At 36.7% G+C, this 23,514-nt stretch overlaps 1 protein-coding gene across 1 annotated transcript; it reads right to left on the bottom strand.

Moving 5' to 3' along the window:
- Nucleotides 1-13,128: 13,128 nt before the first annotated feature.
- On the bottom strand, nt 13,129-21,970 carry LOC129280529 (eukaryotic translation elongation factor 1 epsilon-1-like). Its single transcript, XM_064111995.1, has 4 exons — nt 21,821-21,970; nt 16,473-16,670; nt 15,031-15,126; nt 13,129-14,403 (listed from the first exon to the last, which is right to left on the bottom strand). The coding sequence occupies exons 1-4, from the start codon at nt 21,905-21,907 to the stop codon at nt 14,269-14,271; spliced, it is 516 nt and encodes a 171-aa protein (XP_063968065.1). The 5' UTR covers nt 21,908-21,970; the 3' UTR covers nt 13,129-14,268.
- Nucleotides 21,971-23,514: the final 1,544 nt, after the last annotated feature.

Genomic DNA, 23,514 nt, shown 5'->3' with positions numbered 1-23,514 from the left:
AAATGGAGGTCTATTCAGCCGGACGTTATTATACGCTTTGGAGTTTGGATTCTTGTTTGCCTAGAAAACGTAAAGTATTTCAAGAGTTTTTATATTTTCATTACATCTTTGTCCTTATTTCTCTATATCCGTAGCTCTACCATGCGCGTATTCGGGGGCGCCAAAATAGGGAGAAAAGGGAAGGAAAGAAAAGGGGTTGACGAATTGCTGTTTGACATGGGAGGGGGGGGGGTGGATGCGCCGAATTGATGTTCAACCTAGAGTATGTATATAGCGGGTGCCGAATTTATGTTTTGCTTAGGGGCGCCGAATTGATGTTCGACCTAGGATGTGCCAAATTGATCTTCATCCTAGGGGGGGGGGGGGCGAATTAATGTTTTACCTCGGGGCGCCGTATAGATGTTCAACATAGGGGCACCGAAGGGCACCGAAATGATGTTTAACCTTGGGGATGGGGCGCCGAATAATTTTTTTCTATATACGGTTGTCGAGTTGCTGTTTGACATATAGGGGCGCCGAATTGATGTTCAACCTAGGGGGTGCCGAATGGATATTCACCACACGCCAATTTGATATTTGTCTCGGTGCATCAAATTCAGGTTCAATTTACCTAGGGAGGGGAGGGGGTGCCAAACTCATGTTTGCTCCCATCAATTACCAATCATGTTCATGATTACCAAAAGTGCCTAGAAAGTCCTAATTTTAGATCAGAATATAAAAACAAATTCATCCTACTCTTCGCATTAATTGTTTAGTAAGGTGGCGATCCTGTTCATGGTAAGATAAGTGCTTAGAATGTCTGACTTTGTATCAAAATATATAGATTTTTATTCAGCTCGCGCTTCGCGCTCGCATAAACTGTTTTGTTACTGATCATCCTTTTCATGCTAACCGAAAATGCTTACTCAAATGTCCAAATTTTAGGTAAGAATATGAAAAAAATTTCATCTCGCTCTTTGCGGACGCATCAATGTTTAGTTAGATGACAATCCTGTTCATGATTACCAAAAGTGCTTAGAATGTCCACATTTTAGGTCAAAATATCAATCACTTTTTAAGCTCGCGCTTCGCACTCGCACAAATTTACGAGGTCAGAATATCAAAAAATTTGAACTCGCGCTTAGCGCTCGCATTAATTATTTAGCTATATACTCATCCTGTTCATGGTTATAAAAAGTGCTTATGATGTCCAGTGTTGGATTGGGAATTCAAAAATTGTCAGTTCGCACTTCGTGATCGCATAAAATGTTGATAGATACTCATCCTGTTCTTGATTGCCAAAAGTGCTCATAGATTTTTTTCCCCTCAAATTTTAGGTCAGAATATAAAAAAAATTCAGCTCACGTTTCGCGCTCGTATCAATAATAATTGTTTAAATAATTCATATACATATCATGTTCACGGTTGCAAAAAGCGTAGAATGTTTGATCGGAAAACAGATGAAAATATCCCCCTCCCCTATTGGCGAAAGCTGGATCTAGCCCCGGTTAAGAAATTACAGCTCCCGCACATAATTTTAGTATGGTCTACCACTCTGATGAAAAGTTGAACTAAATTGAAACCCCAAAACGCTTAAAAATTCTATGCTTTCTGGTCGCATTTATTCTTTTCAAGAAGTGGATACAACTTTGATCTTTTTTTACATGGACACACTATGGACACATTAAAAAAAATGGTCTTCGATTGCCTTTTTCACGTGGTTGTGGAATAAGACAATTCAAAATGCATTTAGGCACTTTGATTGCCTGAGTGGTCGGGTCGGGGTGCAATTTTCCGAAAAGTTCACAGGGGCGCAAAAATAGTGACCCCCTCGTGGTGCAAAATCCTGGATATGCGCATGTCCGTCGGGCATCGTTTCCACTTTTGTACCTCTTTACTATATAAGTCCATGGATCAGTTTACTTCCATTTCGTCTGATGCCAAATCGTCAAATTGCCAACTCGCCTACTATCATTAAAGTCTACCATAATTATGTTCATCCACTATCGTCTAGTAACCAGTTGGTCCAATAGCCATTCAGTCCATATACCATTTGGTCTAATTGGACAACGTGCTATTGTGCAAAATGAATGAAAATGAATTGGATACTGGACCAAATAGTTGTTCGACGAAATATTGATGGACGGAATGGATATGGACTAAATTAAATCAGACCATGTGGTGAGTGCAAGTTGGCACTTGGCAGTCGACGACTTGGCAATTTACCAATGGACCTACTAGGCCACTAAATTGAACTTGTCCGAGTGTGCCATAACACCTAAACTGCAGGCTTTCTCATATCCGATACCCCCCCCCCCCCATTCCCGCCGCCCCAAGAAAGGGAAGGGGGGGCATGGAGGAGAGAGAAGAAATAAAGAAAGAAGTAGATTGTTGAAAGGGAATCAAAATAATATGAATCAAAGGGAATGTAAACGCAATATCATACTCTGTTTGAATCGCTTCTCTTTCATGGAATTTATATTTTGAATAGATCGTTTCATTTCAGTCTTTCTCATTATTTTACTTTCAACCCTGTATTTCATCAACTTTACTATCAAAAGCCTGCGTAGCGAATTACAAAACGTCCCATCCTTGTTTCACCACCCATGACATTACGTAATTATCATTTTATTATTATCATGTAATGAAATTCATACTGTGTTTACACGCTGCATCTGCTGTCAGTTTGACTACCTTGTAAATATTTATTTACAAGGTAAAGCTTATTTCCAAGGTAATATTTATTTACAAGGTAAAGCCTATTTCCCCACTGGAAAATAGCTTTAGAGCTTTCGTGGGTCATCCTGTGTAAGCCTGTTGTTTTTAATGCTACTGTATATATATTATGGTGACTTGCGAAATAAAATCAATCAATCAATATTTTTTGACGATATCCAGTTGAAATCAGTGGCGTTCAAAATAATGGGGAAGGATTGGGGCTATATGGATTCCCAAATTTGTCACGGCCAATACAAAAAGAAAGCGAGAAGGGGAACTAATATCTGAATATTATGTCAAAATCTATCACCGATAAAAAATGATTTGTGCCCGACACATATATCTGGCCCCTTAATTCATATATTTTACGTTTATTATTTACGCCAATAGTTCAAGCAAGGTTCCTAACATCTTTCTGTATTTTTCGATGTTTACACAATTCCTAGCCTTGGGTTGGGGGTTGTGTGTATTCCTTATGTTCGCATTTTTTAATGTTATTTTTCTATTTATTTCAATATTATCCTCTCCAACTTTATTATGGTATGACTATTCAAGGAATTATAATTACTCGTTTGCTTGCATGCTCCATGACCGCTTTGCCTTCACTCCGCGGGGGGGGGGGGGGCACTTACATTGACGAGTGGATACCATGCGCGACCCCAAAAACACGTAAAAAGGATGTCTTTTTGTCAAAAACACAAAAATATTAAAAAAAGGGTATCTATGTTGCTAGGAAAGCTACGTGTTTAGGGTAATATTTTCGGGGATGATGAAACAAAATTAAAATGTTTTATAAAGGATGTCCTTTTTGCCCCAACACTACGTGTTTAGAGTCCGACTTGCGCGAGTTGTGGAAGGTGCATGGGGCCGTACTAAACCAAAATAATGATGTGTAAAGGTAAAACCAACGACCGACGGACCCGACATAACAATAAAATATCGCTGTACTTGTTTAGGGGTTCATTTCGGGAATACTTGCCAAGAGTATCGTTTTGTTTCCAATACTTGTTAAGGGTCGGTTTGAGACGCCAATACTTGTTAAGGGGTGCAGTTTGAGAATATGGAAAATACGTGTTTGGGTGCTTTTCGAGACCCCATGGTCGCGCATGGTATCCACTCGTCAATGGAAGTGCCCCCCCCCCCCCCCCCGGCCTTCACTTCTCTCAGTGCGTATTCAGAACTATTACTGTATTCTCATTGATCCCCCTGGAGTTGTAAAAAACCCATAAAGGCAAAATATTATATTTTCATCGGCAGCACATGTGCATTAATTACATCATCATAAATTAAGTACATCAGGGTCCATGATCAGAAAAAGCGTATACCCATTAAACCTCGCGAGATGGGGCTTGTCCCAAAATAACAATTTTATTTTTGTCTCGTTTCGAAATTTCATTTTTATTTTGGCTGCTATATGCTTCAAGCACATATTTGCTTACTGTATATAGTTTGCCTATGCATTTTACTCATTATATATATATTTTATTATATATTGTATTTCTCCAGTCACTACTTATACGATTGTCACTTGTATTATGATCATGTCTCAAGCATTGTAAATTTGTTTTGTATATTATTCCAATAAATGCAAAAAAATCCTGCAAAAAAAGCCACATCACCACATAGTTGAACCATTCCAACTATTTATACGATCAATACGATCGCCTCGACTGATCTGATACGATTAATTATTCCGCGATTATAATTAAGGCCCTTGGAACCGGGGGTGCAAAGCACCCCCAAGATTTTACAATGGCCGGGTGCGGCGTGCATTATTTTCCATGTAGGCAGCTCCCCCTGGAATTCTGGTATAGGTGTCGAATTGGATAAATGTAGGAAAATTACCAACATTTTGTATTGGAACCTTTTTTAATGTTTTTCTTTTGCTTTGTCAAATTTTCCTCAGCACCGCCACCAAAAAAAAAATCGTGACAGTGTGAACTTGGCACTTTTTTTTCAATCATAAAAAATGATTATATTATTTTCCCGCATGAGTTTTGAAATATTGACACGTACGCCAGAATCTCTTTGGTCCTAATATGAAGCATAAATTTCCACGTCTATAAAACAACAGTTATCATTCGTTTTTCCTATAGTTATAGCAGGGAAATGGGAGTTACAATTCCATTGATAAATAAGTCTAAAATGTTATGCCAATCAAGATGCAAGTCCCGGATGCAAGTAATGTCTTTGTCCTGCTCATGTCGCAGTCATTCACATTTTTTCAACGGTTGAACTGCTCGTGCACACTCTGTATGCGTATAGGCCTTTCCCGGAGGCCTTTCTTCCTCTCATTTGTTGCTATAAAATTTCATCTTTTTATCAATTCTTTCTACTTGTTTACTGTCTATGAAGGGGTAGCAAGTTGATCTCCCATGGGGTGCCCCTATCTATTGCTGCATCATTTGTATCCATTTCTCTTTGACCATCCATTTCTTGGGAAAATACATCAATTGGATGATCCATTTATATATGCCTATCCATCCATTCTTTCAGTCATCCATCCACCGGTCGTGCTGATGGTTTGATTATAGCATGGACGTAATAGGTCCATGATTGTATAAAGTATAAAGCGCCCTACTATATCATTATAGGCTACCCCCACCCCCTCCCCATACTACATAAAAACTCGGCGACCCATGTACACATTTCAAAGCAGACGTAATGTACATGCACAATTCCCTTGTACATGTTGCACCTTGCTGCTTCTCCAGGTTTGCTTAGTCTTCTTTCACATACGTTGTTGCACTTTGCCCCACGGCGTGCCTTGTAAAGTTCTGTTGTAAGACTCTACATGCTGGTCGGCCCTGGAAATCACAACTCTGAAGCTCGTGCACCGCGCAATACTCAACTTCTCATTTTTCCATATCTCGATGCAAGCTTTCTTGTGTGGATGCAAAAATAAGAGTTTTCCCAGAAATCTTGTCCCTGACGTCATGTCTGCCCCCCCCCCTCATTTTTTGACTCATGACGCCTTTACTCTGCTTGTTCGACCTTGAGCCGTTGGTCCCCTGGTTGCTTGCTCACAGGCATTCGTGCTTTCTTAGCAGTCAGGTAAAAACCTCGGCAACAGAAATAACAGAAATTAGCAACTTGATGCGTACGTTTGTCACATTCATGCTATCACGGTCTACACAATGTAGACTACACGTACGTACTTCGCATCAACAGGTTTCTCAGCTCACCTTTTGACCTCGCGAGTTCAATCTAAACAAACGAAGAGTAGTCAAGTGTTGCATTGGGATTGTATCTTCGTTATGTTTTACTATAGGCCTATATTTAACCCCGCATTGGGGTTGCATATTCGTTATGTTTTACTATAGGCCTATATGATTGCACCTTCGTTATGTTTTACTATAGGCCTATATTTAACCCCGTATTAAACAAACCCTGTTTTATATCGTAGAACCTGCTCTGAAAGTAATCGTTTTTCTCTTCGCCCTTTCCCTTCATGCTTGGCTGTAGACAGAATAGTCCAGGATAGGCCCCATAGACAAGGGGTCGAACCTTGTTTTTTTAGATATACAATGTTTTTTGATGGTTTCTTGTCAATTCGAGGGTGCTGATTCCGAATCTGAATGATGCCACTCTTGTAACCTTGAGCATTTTCCGCAAATTGGCAAAATCCAATATGAATTGAATTGAATTGAATTTATTCAAACCAGTCAAAGGAGAACAAAATACAAACAAAATAAATGGTTACATTATAAAGAACTAAAACAAATGACAGGTTTGGGACCCCAAAGAAGCACAGCTTGTAATCAGGGGCCCCTGCATAAGATATTTTACTCAAACATGGAAAAACTATGAAAAGAAGAAAAAAAAAAAAAAAAATACAAGGTATTTAAAGATCACAACAGGAACACTACCCACACGCAAGCATACACACACTCACGCAGACAAACACACACATTCACACTCCAAACATGTCACCCCCTGGTGCAACTAACAACTGGTCTTAAATTTATCAAGTAGGTATTTATGACATAATTTCTTAAACCGAGACAGGGTACTGCTACTTCTTATATCAGCAGGACACATATTCCATTCTTTAACGCAAATTGTTCTGAAGGATTTCAATGTAGCATTAATTCTAGCATAGGGTTGGTGAATAAGATGTCTCTGACGTGTGTTATAATTATGAATCTTAGAATTAACCACAAAAGTTTCTTGTAAAAAAGAACAATGCAGGGTTTGGTATTTATACATGAAAATAACACAATTCAGCGAGACCATTTCATTAAATGGTAACATATTCAACTGCAAAAAGAGCGGGGAACTTAGAGCCAGATAATTTGAATTTGTTACATATCTTATAGCTTTCTTTTGAAGAACTTGTAGTTTACGTACATGAGTCCTATATGTATTCCCCCAAGCAATATTACAATACATTAAATGTGGCACAATTAGAGCATTATATAAAGAAACCAATGTTCGTTGAGGTAAGAAATATCTTACTTTTGATATCACACCAACATTACGAGATACTTTAGAACACACATTATTAAGGTGATAATTCCATGACAAGTATTCATCAACTGTGACACCAAGAAATTGCACACTTGAGCTGAATTCAATTTGTCGACCACCAACTATTATTGGATCTATATTATCAAAGACCCTCTTTCCCTTTGTTCTAAATAAAACACATTTTGTTTTACTTGTATTCAGTAACAGCTTATTACAACAAAACCAGGCAAAAACATGACAAATTTCAGTATTTACCTCCCGAATAAGACTTTGCAAGTTCTTATGAGAATGTAATAAACAGGTGTCATCAGCATATAAAGAATATGTAAGCAATTTGGAAGAATTAACAATATCATTAATATAAATTAGGAAAAGCAGCGGACCAAGAACCGATCCTTGCGGTACTCCAAATTTAATATTTCTATATTCTGAGCTGACACCATTGATAACTACAAATTGTGACCGGTTTTCTAGATAGCTTTTAAACCAGTTTAAAGCCATCCCACGAATGCCATAATATTCAAGTTTAATTAAGAGTATACTGTGATCAATGGTGTCAAAGGCTTTACTTAAATCAAGGAATGCACCAAGGCAAAATTTTCCATCATTCATAGCAGTGATAATCGTGTTAATCAAGTTTAATACACCCATGCTAGTAGAGCAATTTTTCCTGAAGCCAAATTGATGTGGTGTCATGATATCATAATGCAGCAAATAATCATTTAATCTTTTGTACATTATTTTCTCTAAGATCTTTGAGAAGATAGGCAACAAAGCAATTGGTCTATAATTTTCAATGCATTTACGATCACTCTTTTTGTAGACAGGAACGATTTTAGCGATTTTTAACTTAATGGGAACAATACCTTGAGATATTGACTTATTGAAAACATGACACAGTGGGTCAGCAATGACATGAATGCAACCTTTGATAACTTTAGGGGAAATGTCATCTGAACCACTTGATTTAGAAGCCTTCAATGATGACACTAACCTTGTGATTTCATAAACTGATGTTGGTCTCAGAAATAGAGATGATGCATAATTTTGCCTTGGCATGTAATCTTTGAAAGATGTTTGGGCTTCTGGAATTTCTTTACTGATATTTTCAGGCAAATTAATAAAATATTTATTAAAATACTCAACTTTCTGCAGATCTGTAGTGAGTAAATTTTCACCATGATACATTTCATCTGGTATAAGATCCCTTTTCCCTCTTCCAAGCAGCTCATTTATGTGAGTCCAAGTCTTCCTAATATCCTTCTGTGTATTCTTAAAAACATTGTCGTAATAATCTTTTTTGCTTTTTCGAACTAGAATTGTCAACGCATTCTTATAAGCAAGATACTTCTTTTTATTTCTCTCATTTTTACATTTAATGTACGTACAGTATAATTTATATTTATGATTAATAGATTTTAAGAGACTCTTAGTAATCCATGGTTTTCTACATTTGCGTTTCTTATTCAGTTTAACGATGGGGAAATGAATATCATACACCCGAGAAAAGATAGACAAAAAATAATTATAAGACTCATCTGCATTTGTCAATGTGTAAAGAAATGACCAATCAAAAATAAAGAGATCTTGTCTAAAACTTTCTATCTTTTTATCTGTAATCAAACGCTTGTAGACCTCACTACTCGTTTTGACAGAGATAACAGCCGGCTCTTTATTGATGCTGAATATTGGCATATGATCAGACAAGTCTGAGCAGAAAATACCACTTTCAAAAGCATCTCGCACACAATTTGTGAATATATTATCTATGAGTGTTGAAGAAGAAGAAGTAATGCGTGTAGGTTTTGTAATAAGACTAAAAAAGCCAAATGATGTAAAGAGATCAACAAAATCTTTTACTCGATCATCAGAGTCATAATGCAACAAATTAGTATTAAAATCGCCCATAATATAAGTATTATTATTTTTGCGACTAAGAACTTGTAAGTCCTGTTCAAAGTCAAAAACAAATGACCTCATATCATTGTCAGGTGCTCGATATACACATCCAACAACAGTCTTAACATTATTTAAAACAAATTCTATGTATATACATTCGTAGCCCAAAGTTACTTTTGACAGATCATCGCGAATTGTATATTCAAAACCCTCTCTAATATAAAGAGCAACACCACCCCCTCTTTTATTTTGTCGACAAACTTGAACAAGAGAATATTCGGGGATATGAAATAAATTCACATCTGTAGATGGTTTGAACCAGGTCTCTGAAATCCCAATAATAGAAAAATTGTGTTTCACACTGGATAAGAAAACGACAAGATCTTCAAAGTTTCTAAATAGACTTCGTGAATTTACATGAAGGATAGAAAGTTTGCTATTACCTTTAAAAAGAAAATCATTACAATTAATATAATTACACTCATTTTCTACAATCATAGCTTGGTCCTCTATATCATCATCCATGATAAAGAGAAGTACATACTAAGTTGAATTTCAGTAGCATTAAAAATCTTGGAATATCAATTTGAAAAATATACATCAAATACCTAAACATGCTTAAGTACAGCTTGGGGTAGCCAATCAAAGAGACACGCACGTACACACCCAGACACAAACACACACAAAAAGAAACATACAGGAGCACCAACATATGTAGATGAGTAAATATATACAATGAAAGGTAAATATAGCACACAAAAGTAACAAACATTGAGTTTGTCTTACAAAACACCAAGAAAAAGTGATGAATGATTATTCAAGGTAAAAGAAAAAAAAAAAAAGTAATACAAGGAGAAAACAATGAGTTTACCCTCTGGGAGACTTTATGAAAGATTATTAGCAGTTTATAGCTACATACATGTAGTGAAGTAAATATGATCTCAAGAAACAGTTTACAAGGCAGTAACTTGTTGCAGAGATGTAAAGACCTTCTTAACTTGGACACCATCTTGGGAGGTTTTTAGGGCAGCAATAACCCTTCCATCAGCTGACCAGGCAGCAGCCACTTTGGGGTGTTTCACCAGTTTCATTAAAATCTCATGATTTGCCCTAGTCAAATCCTCTTGGATGGAGAAGCCAGAGTCCTTCATCTTTCGTCGATTCTTCAGCAGCGCAAACTTACTTCTGTGTGAACATAATTTCACTAATATCGGGCGGGGCTTGCTGTTTGGAGAGCGGGGCTTTCCGGAACGATGGGATCTATCAATCTCGGCCTTGGTCAAGTTGTAGCCAAGGTGGTTTGACACGATCTTGATCACCTGATCGTCAGTGTCTTCATCTGGTGCTTCTGGGACTCCAAAAACACGCACATTATTTCGTCTGCTGTATTGTTCCAGATCGTCAGCCCTAGTATGGCCGCCAAAATATGCAAATTACCCATGAAAATCATTAAATTGCCAACACATTAGCTATAAAATGCATGTAGTTGTTGTGCAGAAGTGAAAAAGCAATTGGAAAAGCGATATTTGACAAAATATTTATTTTATTGATATTCAAAATGGCTGCCATAACCCCTGTATACTTTATTATGTAGAATATGAATGGGGAAAATATTTTTTCAAACAAGAGCACTATTATTGCATGTGATTGTGACCTGCGAGTGGACTACTGTCTGAAAACATGCCTATTAACAAAACTATGTCATTTGTATACTATCTAATGTTATAAATGCTGTATTATGATATTCAAAATGGCTGTCATAAACCCCTTATACTGTGTACAATATATAAAAGGGGACAAATAATTTTCACAACCTTTGAATTTGTTTGAATCAATGCCAATAACTGCGAAATATTGGTGTAACACTGTCTGACAACAAGGATTTCTAACGAAACATATCATTTCCCTTGCAATTTCGGTAATTATGCTGCATGTTGACATTCAAAATGGCTGCCATAGGCCCTATCTGTATTATGAATAAAGCGAATGAAGAAACTAATTTTCACAAGAGTAAAAACAATAAAATGAATGTAATTGTAATCTATACGAGTGAAATATTGTCTAAACACATGATTTCTGGCGAAACATATCATTTCATTTTTCATGCATGAGATAAATGCTGTATTGTAAAATTCAAAATGGCCCCTATGGGCCCTTACAGTATTATCTACAATGTAAATGGGGACAAATACTTTTGAAAGAATTAGGATTTGCCTGACTATGAAATCCATATAATTCTGTTGTATAAGGAAAATATTGTTTGAAAACGTGATTTTTTTTAATGAAATATAAAATGTCCTCTCCCATAGGTGATAAATACTGTATTTTGACTTTCAAAACGGCCGCACAAGCCCCTACAAATTCTGTAACATGCGTATAGGGAAACTAATCATCCTCAGAATGAGAACCAAAAACGCACGTAACTATGTGATGTATAGGTAAAATTTGGTCTTGAACATGATTTTTTACTAAATACATCACATAATGGTTGAGAAGGTAATAAAGGCCTTACTTTGAAATTCAAAATTGCTGCCATAGCCCAAAGTAGTATGTACATTGTAACTGGGGACAGATAATTTTGACAAAATTTTTACTATGAAAATGGCTTAATTTTGATGTAAGTGTTAAGTATTGTCTAAACCCAACGATTTCTAACGAAATATATCATAGCTTGTGTCATAAAGGTGATGAATGCAGCCTTTTAAAAATGAAAAATGGCCGCCATAGTCCCTTATCTTAATATGTAAAATTTGAATGGGGAAAGATAATTTCCACAAAGAAACATATTGCAGCCATTTTGAAATTTAAATATAGCATTTATCACCTAAATAACACAAGAAATGATCTATTTGGTTACAAAATCATATTTTCAGACGATATTTCACTCATACATGCAACACCATTTAGTCAAGCAAAGCCAAATTCTGTTAAAATTATATGTTCCTATTAACAAAGTACATAATAGGCCTACTGTTAGGGCCTGTAGCGGCCATTTTGACTTTCAAAATACATTATTTATCACCTACCTGGCAGAATGAATGATATATCTTGTTAGGAATTATGTTTTCAGACAATATTTTACTCTTAAATCACAATTATATGCATGTTATGGTGCTGACTCATGTGAGAATTGGTTTCCCAGATCGATTGTACATAATACAGTCAATGTCTTTTGGCGGCCATTTTGAAAGTCAAAATACAATATTTAACACAAATATGAAACCCGAATAATATATTTTGTTGCAAATTATATTTGAAGACAGTATTCCACTAATTTACCACAAAAAATACGTTTTAGTGATTGTTTTTGTCCTCTCTCACATCGTAGATCATAATTTTAGGGCCTTTGGCGGTCATATTAAATATCAAAATACAGGGTTTATCACATACATGGCATGTTAAATAATAAATTTCGTCAACAAAAATGTTTTTAGTCAGTATTCCACTCGTTTATCTCAACAAAATGCATTTTAGTGCTCACTCTTGTGATTTTATTGTGTCACCATTCACATTGTACATAATAGTGTTAGGGCTTTTGAAGGCCATTTTGAATATCAAAATACAGGATTTATCACATAACTGACATAACAAATGATATATATCGTTAGCAATCATGTTTACAGACATTGCTTCACTCATAGATCATAATTACTTGCATTTCAGTGCTCAATTTTGTAAAAATTAATTTTCCCCATTCATATTGTACAGGGGTCTATGATGGCGGCCATTTTGATATCAAGAAAATAAATATTTTGACAAAAATCATTTTTTCAGATATCATTTCACTCCGGCAGCACAATTGCATGTACTTTAAAGCCAATGTGTGGACAATTTTATGATTTTCATGGGTAATTTGAATATTTTGGCGGCCATATTGGATTTTGCCAATTTGCAGAAAATGCTCAAGGTTACACGAGTGGCATCATTCAGATTCGGAATCAGCACCCTCAAATTGACAAGAAACCATAAAAAAACATTGTATATATAAAAAAACAAGGTTCGACCCCTTCTATCCTGGACTAGAATGGTGGTGGCCGTCTGTTTAGAGTTTTAAATATTTTTGGTCTAACTTTTTTTTCCAATTTCTCCTCTGTACTTTGCGAGTGGATCTAAATAATCTGAAACTGACTGAAACATTCAGGAAAGATAAAAAAACACCAAAATATCAAATTAGGGTATGTTGTATCCATATCCCTTTATGATGGCTCTCCTGATTCTCTTTCACCAATCCACTTCTTTCTTTCTTCTCTCTCCTCCCTCCCCCTTTCCTTTGGGGAGGGCCAAGGAGTCAGTATACAGAGTATAGAGTATACATACAGTGAGCTGCGCTACAGCGCCTCGCTGTAGTTCCCGTATATGTATCACGCCAAGCTATACATGAAGGGAAAGGTGCATAAAAGAGCTACAATCCACATGAATAAAGATCAAACTCGGAACTCGGCCCTTGCCCATCTCTGGGATTCTCGTATCTCTTTTAGTCTTGGAGTACTTTCAGATTCATGACATAAGAGTCCGAAAGTAAGCCGTATTGGGCAATCCTTTGCTTCGTCATTCACGTCAGATAATCAACGTGTCTGAATCCTTTTTCACGCGTACGATACATTTATGGATATAGCTCAATATAGTATTCTTATCCTGTGTGTGCTATCGCAAATAGTGGATTATATCTGAAACTAATGCAGAGCGCAAGCATGTCGCTAGCCGCCTAGCTCGGCTCATTGAGCTTGCACGCACCGTTCGATGTTTGCTTTCTACTCAGCTATACACACAGAGTACTGCACTTTGTTGATACGGGGATTTCTTGATACTGCGCATGCGCCATGACGTATTTCATCAATATGCATGAGTCGTAATGAATATGCATGATTCGAACGGTGTTCTAATATCAATTTATTTTTTAACCCGAGAGGGCGTCAATAAGAAAGTTCAAACTTATATCGATTAACCGATATTTGTTATAATATATGTTTCACCCCTCAATATCATGAAAATATAAAAGTTATGCAAGTTTCTTTTCCGTGATAAAATAGAGCAATAATATAGGTATTTAATGAATGTAATAATTTCAAAATTGATTCATTGCCCTTGTCTGAGATCAACCAATCATACACTATACCTTTAATGGTTATATTATACTTTCCTGATAAATCAAATAATAAATGTGTAGTCTGCAATGTGATTCAGACACTACTTTGGTAATTTTCAAACATTTGAATCAAAGAGGAACAATATCTTATGGGCATGAAAACTCATTAAAAAAAAAAGAGATTTACTTACATTGTCAAACCATCTTGATAAGTGTATATATGTTTCCTTCTCATGATAAGTGAGACCATTCTAAAAAAAATAAGAACAAACATGTATGTAGATTTATTATTATTCAAGAACACCATTCAACAGAAACTTCAAAAATGTTAAGCTGCTTGTTTGACATTTTATAAAATTACAATGAACACATACAGTATTAGTTATATACAGACATCAATCCACACTTTTCCCCGCTCTACCAATGCACTGATTGGGATCCCTTCTCTTCCTTTAAAATGTTATATTATAAAGGAATAGGAGCAGACCACAAAAAAACTTCTCAACTTTGATAGCTACCAACTTCTGAATTAAACGTTTTATGTGCATTATATTTAGTTGTCATCCATTTATTTTACATGATTTCCGTAATTCATTTTGAATGCTCCATCTTCTAGTTTTTTTTTTATTTTCTTTTTTACCATGCTAATATTTTTAAACTCACTGTATATTTCATGGGCGTGCACATGCTAAGATGTGATAAAAAATCATAATCAGGTGATATTGGATAGACTTAACGAATGGGCACAAATATCACAAACAATGTGAAACAGGACACATCCACCTCTGGCATCAACAAGGTAAATAAGAAAATGGCCAGTAAATGTTTGAACAATGAGATTACAGATCTCATGGGCACTGAATCATGAATACACTTACAACTTTGTTGTGAAGACCATAGTAGATAAGTAAGTCAGCAAGGCTAAATCGCTGTTCAACAAAATAAGTTCTTGTTGACAGATAGGCATTCAGTTCCTGATGGGGAAAAAATCATGTTTTATATAAATCAAGGACCAGTGTCTTACAAGATATTGTGGATACTATAATTGTATTTTTAAATCAAGAAGCATTTCTGTGTATTTGCTGCAATGTGTGTTCAAATGTTTTCACGGAGGAGCCCTAGAAATGGTTGCTATCTAAAAAATAAAACACTAAAAACATTAAATTTTCAATTCTCGCTACCCCAAATAGCGATTTCGCCGAGATCCGGGAAAATCCCTGTAACGCGCATTGCATTATGGGATAGCTTTTCGGTATTACAACTTCCTGATCGGAAGTCCAATGCACTGTTTTGCCATTCAGATCAACAGTGCCGTCATGCACAACAACACAACGTCGCTTTCGCTCGGAAAATTCGTGATCACAACCCTCTCTTTCACATTTTCACGTGAAATATATTTTTTATTTCTATTTATAATTCAAATGGAATCAAAACTGACTAAATTAGATAAAAAGTATTATAATTTGTACATATTACGCTGATTGGCATCGATTTCAGCGTGGTGGAAAACTCAGTATCGCGAACCTCGCGCGAGCATAACTCTGAACCGGAAGTGGTGATGACGACCCGACGAAGTGAAAATTATCTCGTCTCGCGCATTATGAGATTTTTGTTCCTATTTGGGGTAGCGAGAATTACAAAAAAACTTATTTTTTTCATCAGACAAGTTCAAATATTAATGTCAAATAAAGGCATTTGGGTTTTTACTTCACTAATTCATTAACCTAGCTCTCAACAAAGAAAAAATTTCTTCTGTCCAAGCCAATTCAGAAGAATATAATCGTGGTATGACATTGGCATTCATGATTAAAGTACATTACATTAACAAGTTTGTTTGGAAACTCATAACACATTTTCAGCACTAGGTAGTGCTGTTCATAACTGTCATAATGGAAACAGTGAATCATAAATCATGTGCAAAAGTTGGGCCCTTATGATGTCATCCCTTTATCTCAGTGTTTCTCTTTTATCTAAAAGTCCTAAATGATCTCGCTGGTTCTGATTATTCCTTATACACTTTTAATTTATCTGTTGTTAATTAATTTTCATAATTCTCGATCGTGAACAGTGCTATCATGTACAGGTATGTACATTTTAATGGAAATAAGTGGTCGACCAAAAACCTCTCATGATTATGAAAATTAATGTTTGATATTACGTCTTGGAATATTTTTTACTTTATGTGTTGTTAATCATTATTGTGCATAATTGTAAAATGGAAATCAATAAATCAGATCAAATCAAGTTAGTGGGACATGTGTTAATATGAAAAGCACGAATAGTTATTCTTTCATGAATCAGGCCTCAGTACCATACGCACCTTGAAAACATTCCTTTCCTCTTTGTCTCCCTGACATCTGTCCACCTCTGTTACTCTGTATTCAAGCCACTGACCAACCAGGGCCCTTGATTTAGCATCCTTACCAACAAGCTCCGCCTTCCCTGATGTGGTTGCTAGGTAGGTGCAGATTGACATCAATCCAGAGACGGACATTCCATTGCACTGAATGCAAGTTAACTTTGAAAAAGAAACAAAATTGATAACTGAGATTTTAAAATCATATTCTAAATGCCAACATATAGTAGATAGCTACGAAATTAAGAGGTGATCTGTCAGAGACATACCACCTAATTATTTGTATTCACGTATTAGATTTTATTATTTGTTTTCATCTATAAATTTTTCTTCAAAACCGCATTTTGTAACATCGTTAATCGAAGGTACGTCATACATAAGCGGTTCAAGCCTATTGTATTTGCGTTGTGTACAAATGAATCGAGGGATCTACACGAGATCGGTCTGGTATAAAGAAACCTTCAATTTTTCACCTTTTAATTATATAACCAATTTTTTTAACCTTCATACGCATTAGGTTAGGCGTATGAAGGTGTAAAAATAAGTAAAATCACAAACATTTATAGGTGATTTCTATCTTCAAAGATGGATTTTCTAGGAAAATCCATCTTTGTTATGAATATGATGTGTCTCTTACTATGGGAGGTGGTTCTAGGCTCCATGATGAAGAAGTATAGATCTATGCTATGTCAAAATATTACAAAATATCATCATGGAGTCCTCAAGGCTAGCTAAGCTTCGGTCTCTGTTATGTTGGTTGTTCCGCTGAACTATGTTGGCTCCACTCACCGATTACAGAGACCGAAGTTCTAGCGCGATCTGGGCGCTAATGCAGTTTTGCACCGGCCGATTACCAGCATACCTCATCACCAATACTTGTTCCCAAATGTCATGACAAGTCTCTCAGTCACATTTCGAGGTCAATATACCCACCTCTTTTCCAAATATCGCGATCGGGAACGGCTGTATTTCAGCTTTGATATCGATGTCGTTGTTCGAATCCTCAGACATCACTTCGCGGATCGCTTGGATTCGCCGTGCGCCATAATTTTGATATGGACTGAAGTTATGCGACCAAAAGATTCGCCTGCAGCATGCTGGCAGTTTGTACGCCTCATGTTCGCATGATTTGGTTGCTAACTTCAGTCCATATCAACATTACCGCGCACGGCGAATCCAAGCGATCCGCGAAGTGATGTCTGAGGATTCGAACAACGACATCGATATCAAAGCTGAAATACAGCCGTTCCCGATCGCGATATTTGGAAAAGAGGTGGGTATATTGACCTCGAAATGTGACTGAGAGACTTGTCATGACATTTGGGAACACGTATTGGTGATGAGGTATGCTGGTAATCGGCCGGTGCGAAACTGCATTAGCGCCGCGATCTGTACAGGGTACTCAATGGCCATATCATATGTTTATGTACTTAAGTTCGGATAAAACGGGGGAGTGAAGTTGCGTGACAGCCGAAGTAAGTCACTGCTTTTCCCCTTTTAAAGCTAAATTACAGTAGTTGCAGTAAACACTAATTTCGTGAGAAAGTCTGTAAAACCAAGGCTAAGTATGACAATATCATTGTGGATCTAGATCTGTACAGTTACATAAACTGAACTTTGTGAAATCATAAAATCTAAGCTGAAATACGATCACACTGAAGATCGCCAACACAGATAAGCACACGTGGGACAGCTCGACAGTGTATTATTATTGCTGGAATAAAGACCCGACGGAAGTGACCGAATCCGCGCTTATTTTGCTTATTTCTCAGCAATTACACAATTTCTTCCAGAATCCTTTGGCACATATTTTTTATTCATACAAACAGACACTTGGGTGGTCATTATATTAGATTCTGTAAAAAGTCATTTTGAGATCGTTACCAGAACTGGAATTTACCTTTAAGTTTATTTTTCCCAGTTTTGGTGCATTTTAGGCCAAAACAGAATAATATCAATAATCTCTGTTTTGGTTCAATTCTTTTTCAATATTTTTATGAAATAAAGACAAACATCGATTAGACAGGAATAACCGTCGTTTCTGGGGATTTATTCAACAATTTCTGACATTTTACTGTAATCCCCATTTACCGACGGTAGGGTGTACGTGTGGGCTCGCATGTGTTCTCATTCCCTCCCTTTTGTCAATTCACAGTCCAAAGTTTGATGTAATTTTACACATCGAATTTACAATCTAAGGATGTATAAACAACAAACTTTTAATTGATGATATTCCAACATTTAAATACTTTAAACGATATAGATGAAAAAGGCATGAAAAATATACTTTACCGATGTTTAATTGGGTTGAACACGATAAAAATGGTCAAAATGGCAGCCAAACTATAAAATATTTACAAACGAACGTCAACAATCACGAATGTGATATCGATATTGCTTTCGATATTATACGATCTGCTCCATATGCGAACGAAACCGAAGATATACGATACTAGTTATACTAGTACGAGTACTAGTTATAATCGCGATATATCGATTCGAGACATTAAGTTAATAACGACAATGACGTCATTCAAGATGGCAACTTGCAAGAAAAACCGTCAGGTCAGGTGAAAATGTCTTAGATGACAGATTTCTCAATCATCCAGAGGATTTTTTTCAATAACTCCGGCCCAAGGTATGCAATTACTTAAGTTATATATATTTCCCTGATAATGGAAACCATGAAACTTTCAATTTTGCTTAAAAAACAGTTTTAAATCGCGATCTATAAAACGCTAGTTCACTATACGTTGGCTGTAGGTACGGGGCCCCATCCCCTTCAGTCTATGTATGGTGAGTGGAGCCAACGTAGTTCAGCGGAACAACCAAAATACAGAGACTGAAGCTTTTGGTCTAAACATCGATGTGCCCCGTCGGGGGGATTTTGCATTGTAAGTCCCCTTATTATGGTGGCTGCTCGATAGCGAGCCGTCTGTGTACGAGGAGAAATTTTTAAAATGCTGAAAAACTCCTCGAAACAGATGGCTGCCAGCTGTCTAAGCCTAAGCCTAAGGTAGCGCCATAGAGTTATATAAACACTCTATGGCAGTATAGGTAGCGCCTATCAATTACGTTATAGTTACACGCAGCTGCGCAGGCCAGGCAGCGGATGAGCTCCGCCTCCGCTCCGCTTGGGCAGCAGCCATGGGCCTGTTGCATGAAAGGGTCTTTCGTAGAACCGTTCTACGTAAGAACGAGATATCGCTCAACTGTTTCACAAAGCCGATTTGGGCGATACGAAGAATGGTCCTTGGAAAGACACCTCCAGACATGTCCTACGTAGGCATGATCTTCTTTGCACACCGCCCGCCACCGTCGGCATTGAGAGAAAATGCGTTTACGGCAAGCCACACTGACATATCACCTTTCAACATATTTTTTAGGGGGTTGATGATGCATTTTATCTGGGATGGCGCCAAGTTATTTTACATATGGGGGTTAGTTGTCATCAATTTCAGGTCGACAAGACGACCAAAAACGGATGTCATTTTAACTTCTCCGGGGATAATATAGGCCCAAACCCGGGGGCCCAAATCATTTGTTTAAATATATTTTATTTTATTCTCCCTCCGTCCTATCTCCACCCCTTTTCCATTAAAAAATAAATAAACTTAAACTATCGAAACGGGCGGCACTATCTCTCTGACCCCTCATGCTTCCTCATTATAGATAATTAAACAACATGAAAACAAATTTCTTTAAAAGAAATTATTTAAGGTAAAAAAACGTGTTTTTAACGGTCAGCAAAAAAAAAACAGAAAAAAAACGATACAAAACTAAAATGTTAAACATGCTAAATCGTTTATTTAATTTTATTTCATTTTCATTATGATTATTATTTTTTGATGAGATTAAATTTAATCAATGAAAATTAATTCTTGCATTTGGGATGACTTGAGATGAGAAACAGTGAAACAAAACAAAAATCTGCAGTAACAAAATAGCTAATTGAATTTAAGATACAGATTAGGCCTATAGTTTACGAATCAATCACAATCATTACAAATGAAGATAAGTTCATCAAAGAAAAGATTATGGAAAGTCCATACGAGGAGGCGCATTTTAAATCGTAGGATGCCTTTCGGCTCTTAGTGTCATGTTAAAGCAATCCGAAGCAATCACGGTAGTCTCTACTCCTTAACTTTGAAATGTTGAACATATACATTTTTTTATATTCTTAAACCTTACATTCTATTATATAAACTTCCATAAATTAAGTGATCAACTTTAAATATGACAAATGTTTATGATCTTTGTAATTTTTAGCATTAATATTATTTTTTCCATTGCGGATTGCACAACTTTTTCTATGTTTTAATTATTATTGCAAAGCACTACTTTATTCACTTGGACATGTTTGCAGCAATGTTCATATTTTCCTTGTCTTCGGTTACTCGTCATTGAACTGACGTATGTTTATACTTTAAACACTCACATTTGTATTTCTTGCGTTGTATCTGACAAATAAAATAAATAAATTAGATTTTTCACACGCAGCGTCTCATATTTTCCTTTTTAGTCTCATACAATCAGACTCTGTTGATTTTGCTTACTCCATTCAAACCCTATTTCTACCTCAAAAAATAACATATTAACGCATAATTTGCAAAATTATCATTAGACATAAGTATTCTATAAAAATACAGAATATTGAACTAATAAAATGTTGAAATTACTTAGTTAAATACATTTTTATATCGGACAAGGGTCTCTTTCGTTGAAATATCAATGAAAGGTGTCTCTAAAAGGACACCGTGTTCTAAATAAGGGAAATAATGAAAATTTCGATTTTATTCAGTTATGTTTGTGAATCTTTAAATTTTGTTCTCTTTTTACCTCATAAAGTAAGCTCCATACATCAATTCTACAATCAATAATAAATAAAACATCATTTGATCTCCTTTTATTGAAATAAATGATTTTATGAAAAGTCGTCATTCCGAAATAAAAGGTTCAGGTGACGATGAAGACTAAATATTTTTCCGATACTATCGATATCAAACGATGTCGCGGACTTGGAAGACAAAATTGCCTTCGTGAAACGGAAAGCGTTGATTTGTCGCCAATCTTCCTATCTCGGAAGAATGGTCCTAGGAGTAGGACGTCCCTACGTATCGCTCATCTCGTCATGCAACAGGCCCCATGGAGCGCAGTGGGCTAGGCCCGGTGCGACCTTAGCTTAGCCTACGATTACGAACTCCGAGCAGAGCCGTGGCCGTGCGAGGCTGCAGACAAACTGTACCGGTACCGGCAATGCCATACCGTATTGTAACTGTAACTTAAGCGTACACAAACAGACTGATATTCACCTTTGTCTCACTGTTAATATTGACTTTGACGTTCCCTATATCGAAAAAAGAAGCGAGGGACCGAATCTCATTCCGTTTTTCTGCCATGTTGTTAACATTTGTTGCCTCAGTCCGAGACAGCTCTCGTCAATTTTGCACGTGTGTCGTCCCAATGCCGTGAATAAAAGCATCACCCTAGTTTTGCGGACTGTTGGGAAGTGTTGCCAATCTAATAAACAGTTAATCGGCAATGACCTAGATATTGATTATAATAATAATGACCATAATAACAACAATGATAATATCAATATGGGGAAAGAGGATCTAATGAAGGGGGAAGGGAATTAAATAGGGAATTTGGCAATGTCTCTACCTTGATGCCGCCCAGGTCTGGCGATATATTTTCACAATTATTCACAATAGACGAAAGGGGGGGGGGGGGGTGAGCTGCTGATTTTTATACTGGGTGCATGCCCCGATCCCACTGGATCTACTTTGCAGGGGCCGCGGAAGCGGAGGAGGGGGGGGGGGGCACTTTTTTTCAAAACCGTGTGTCCTGATATAGTTCAAACATAATAGTACACCTGCAATTTATAAGTAACCTCTGTACAATACTTTGATAGGCAGTGGGTGCACCAATATTTTGATAGGGGGGACAAATGCGTGCACGATTTTCGTCGGCGGTCTAATTCCGAACCGTCGTATCACACATACGACGGTGCAAACCCATTTCAGAGAAAATCGACTTCAAAGTTTACTATAAATTTCACATCTAGTTCCCCAGCCGTAAAACATATTCATTGATCGAAAAATACATGGTTGGAAAGACCAAGACAATTACTTGACAATGGTATCCTTATTTTTACACAAAAGCAAGGATCAGAGAAAATATCGCAAAGGAGCTACATGCTTGTAATTTCGGTTTGAGCGGTTTAGATTCCCCCCGTACAAAAACGCCATAGGGAATTCAACAACCCTGACCGCGATTTCAATGCGCGCGGTCAGTCAAAACGTCGTCGCTTTTCACGTAAGTGCAAAGTCAATGCAGTGCAGGTGGCCGATACGACAGTTTGGCTGACCGCGCGCATTGAAATCGCGGTCAGTCAAAACGTCGTATCGCTCTGTTACGGTACACGTTTCCAATGGGATTTTCGCATTTTATTAAAAAAAATGTATGGCATCACCGTGAAAATCCTCTCATATCTCAGAAAATAGAATAAATTGCTGCCTAGAAATTTAGTTATGAATAGCTAGAGTAGGACTTGTACTTTAATTTTCTGCAATCTCAAAATCGATTTTTTTTTTTGACCAAAATTGACTGATACGACGGTTTGGATGACCGCCGACGTTTTGTTTGTATGTTTCACACTGAATCGAGTGTGAAGCGCGAATTTTTTTTTTATTGTAAAATTATCTCGACCCGAAAATTGAACATTCTGAGCAGTTTTGTAATCATTAAAAAGATATGAGAGCGCGAAGCACGAGCTGACTAACTGGACGTTCCTTTTGTATAGGGTGGAATATCTGACCTATATTGATACACACTGTTACAGACTATATGCTTCCACTTTGAAGGAAATTTCCTGAATTCCGGGAAATCCGGATCATTTTCAGGTAATTTTCGGGAAATGGAAAAAATTCCATGAAATTCCGGGAATTACAATTAAACTACAATTGAACGTAGCAACTTTCAATATTCACATTATATTATTATT

Source organism: Lytechinus pictus, chromosome 17 (genome assembly GCF_037042905.1).
Source record: "Lytechinus pictus isolate F3 Inbred chromosome 17, Lp3.0, whole genome shotgun sequence".
Classification (NCBI taxonomy): Eukaryota; Metazoa; Echinodermata; class Echinoidea; order Temnopleuroida; family Toxopneustidae; genus Lytechinus; species Lytechinus pictus.
The sequence above is the reverse complement of the archived record's forward strand: the minus strand, read 5'-3'. Positions and strand labels throughout refer to the sequence as shown.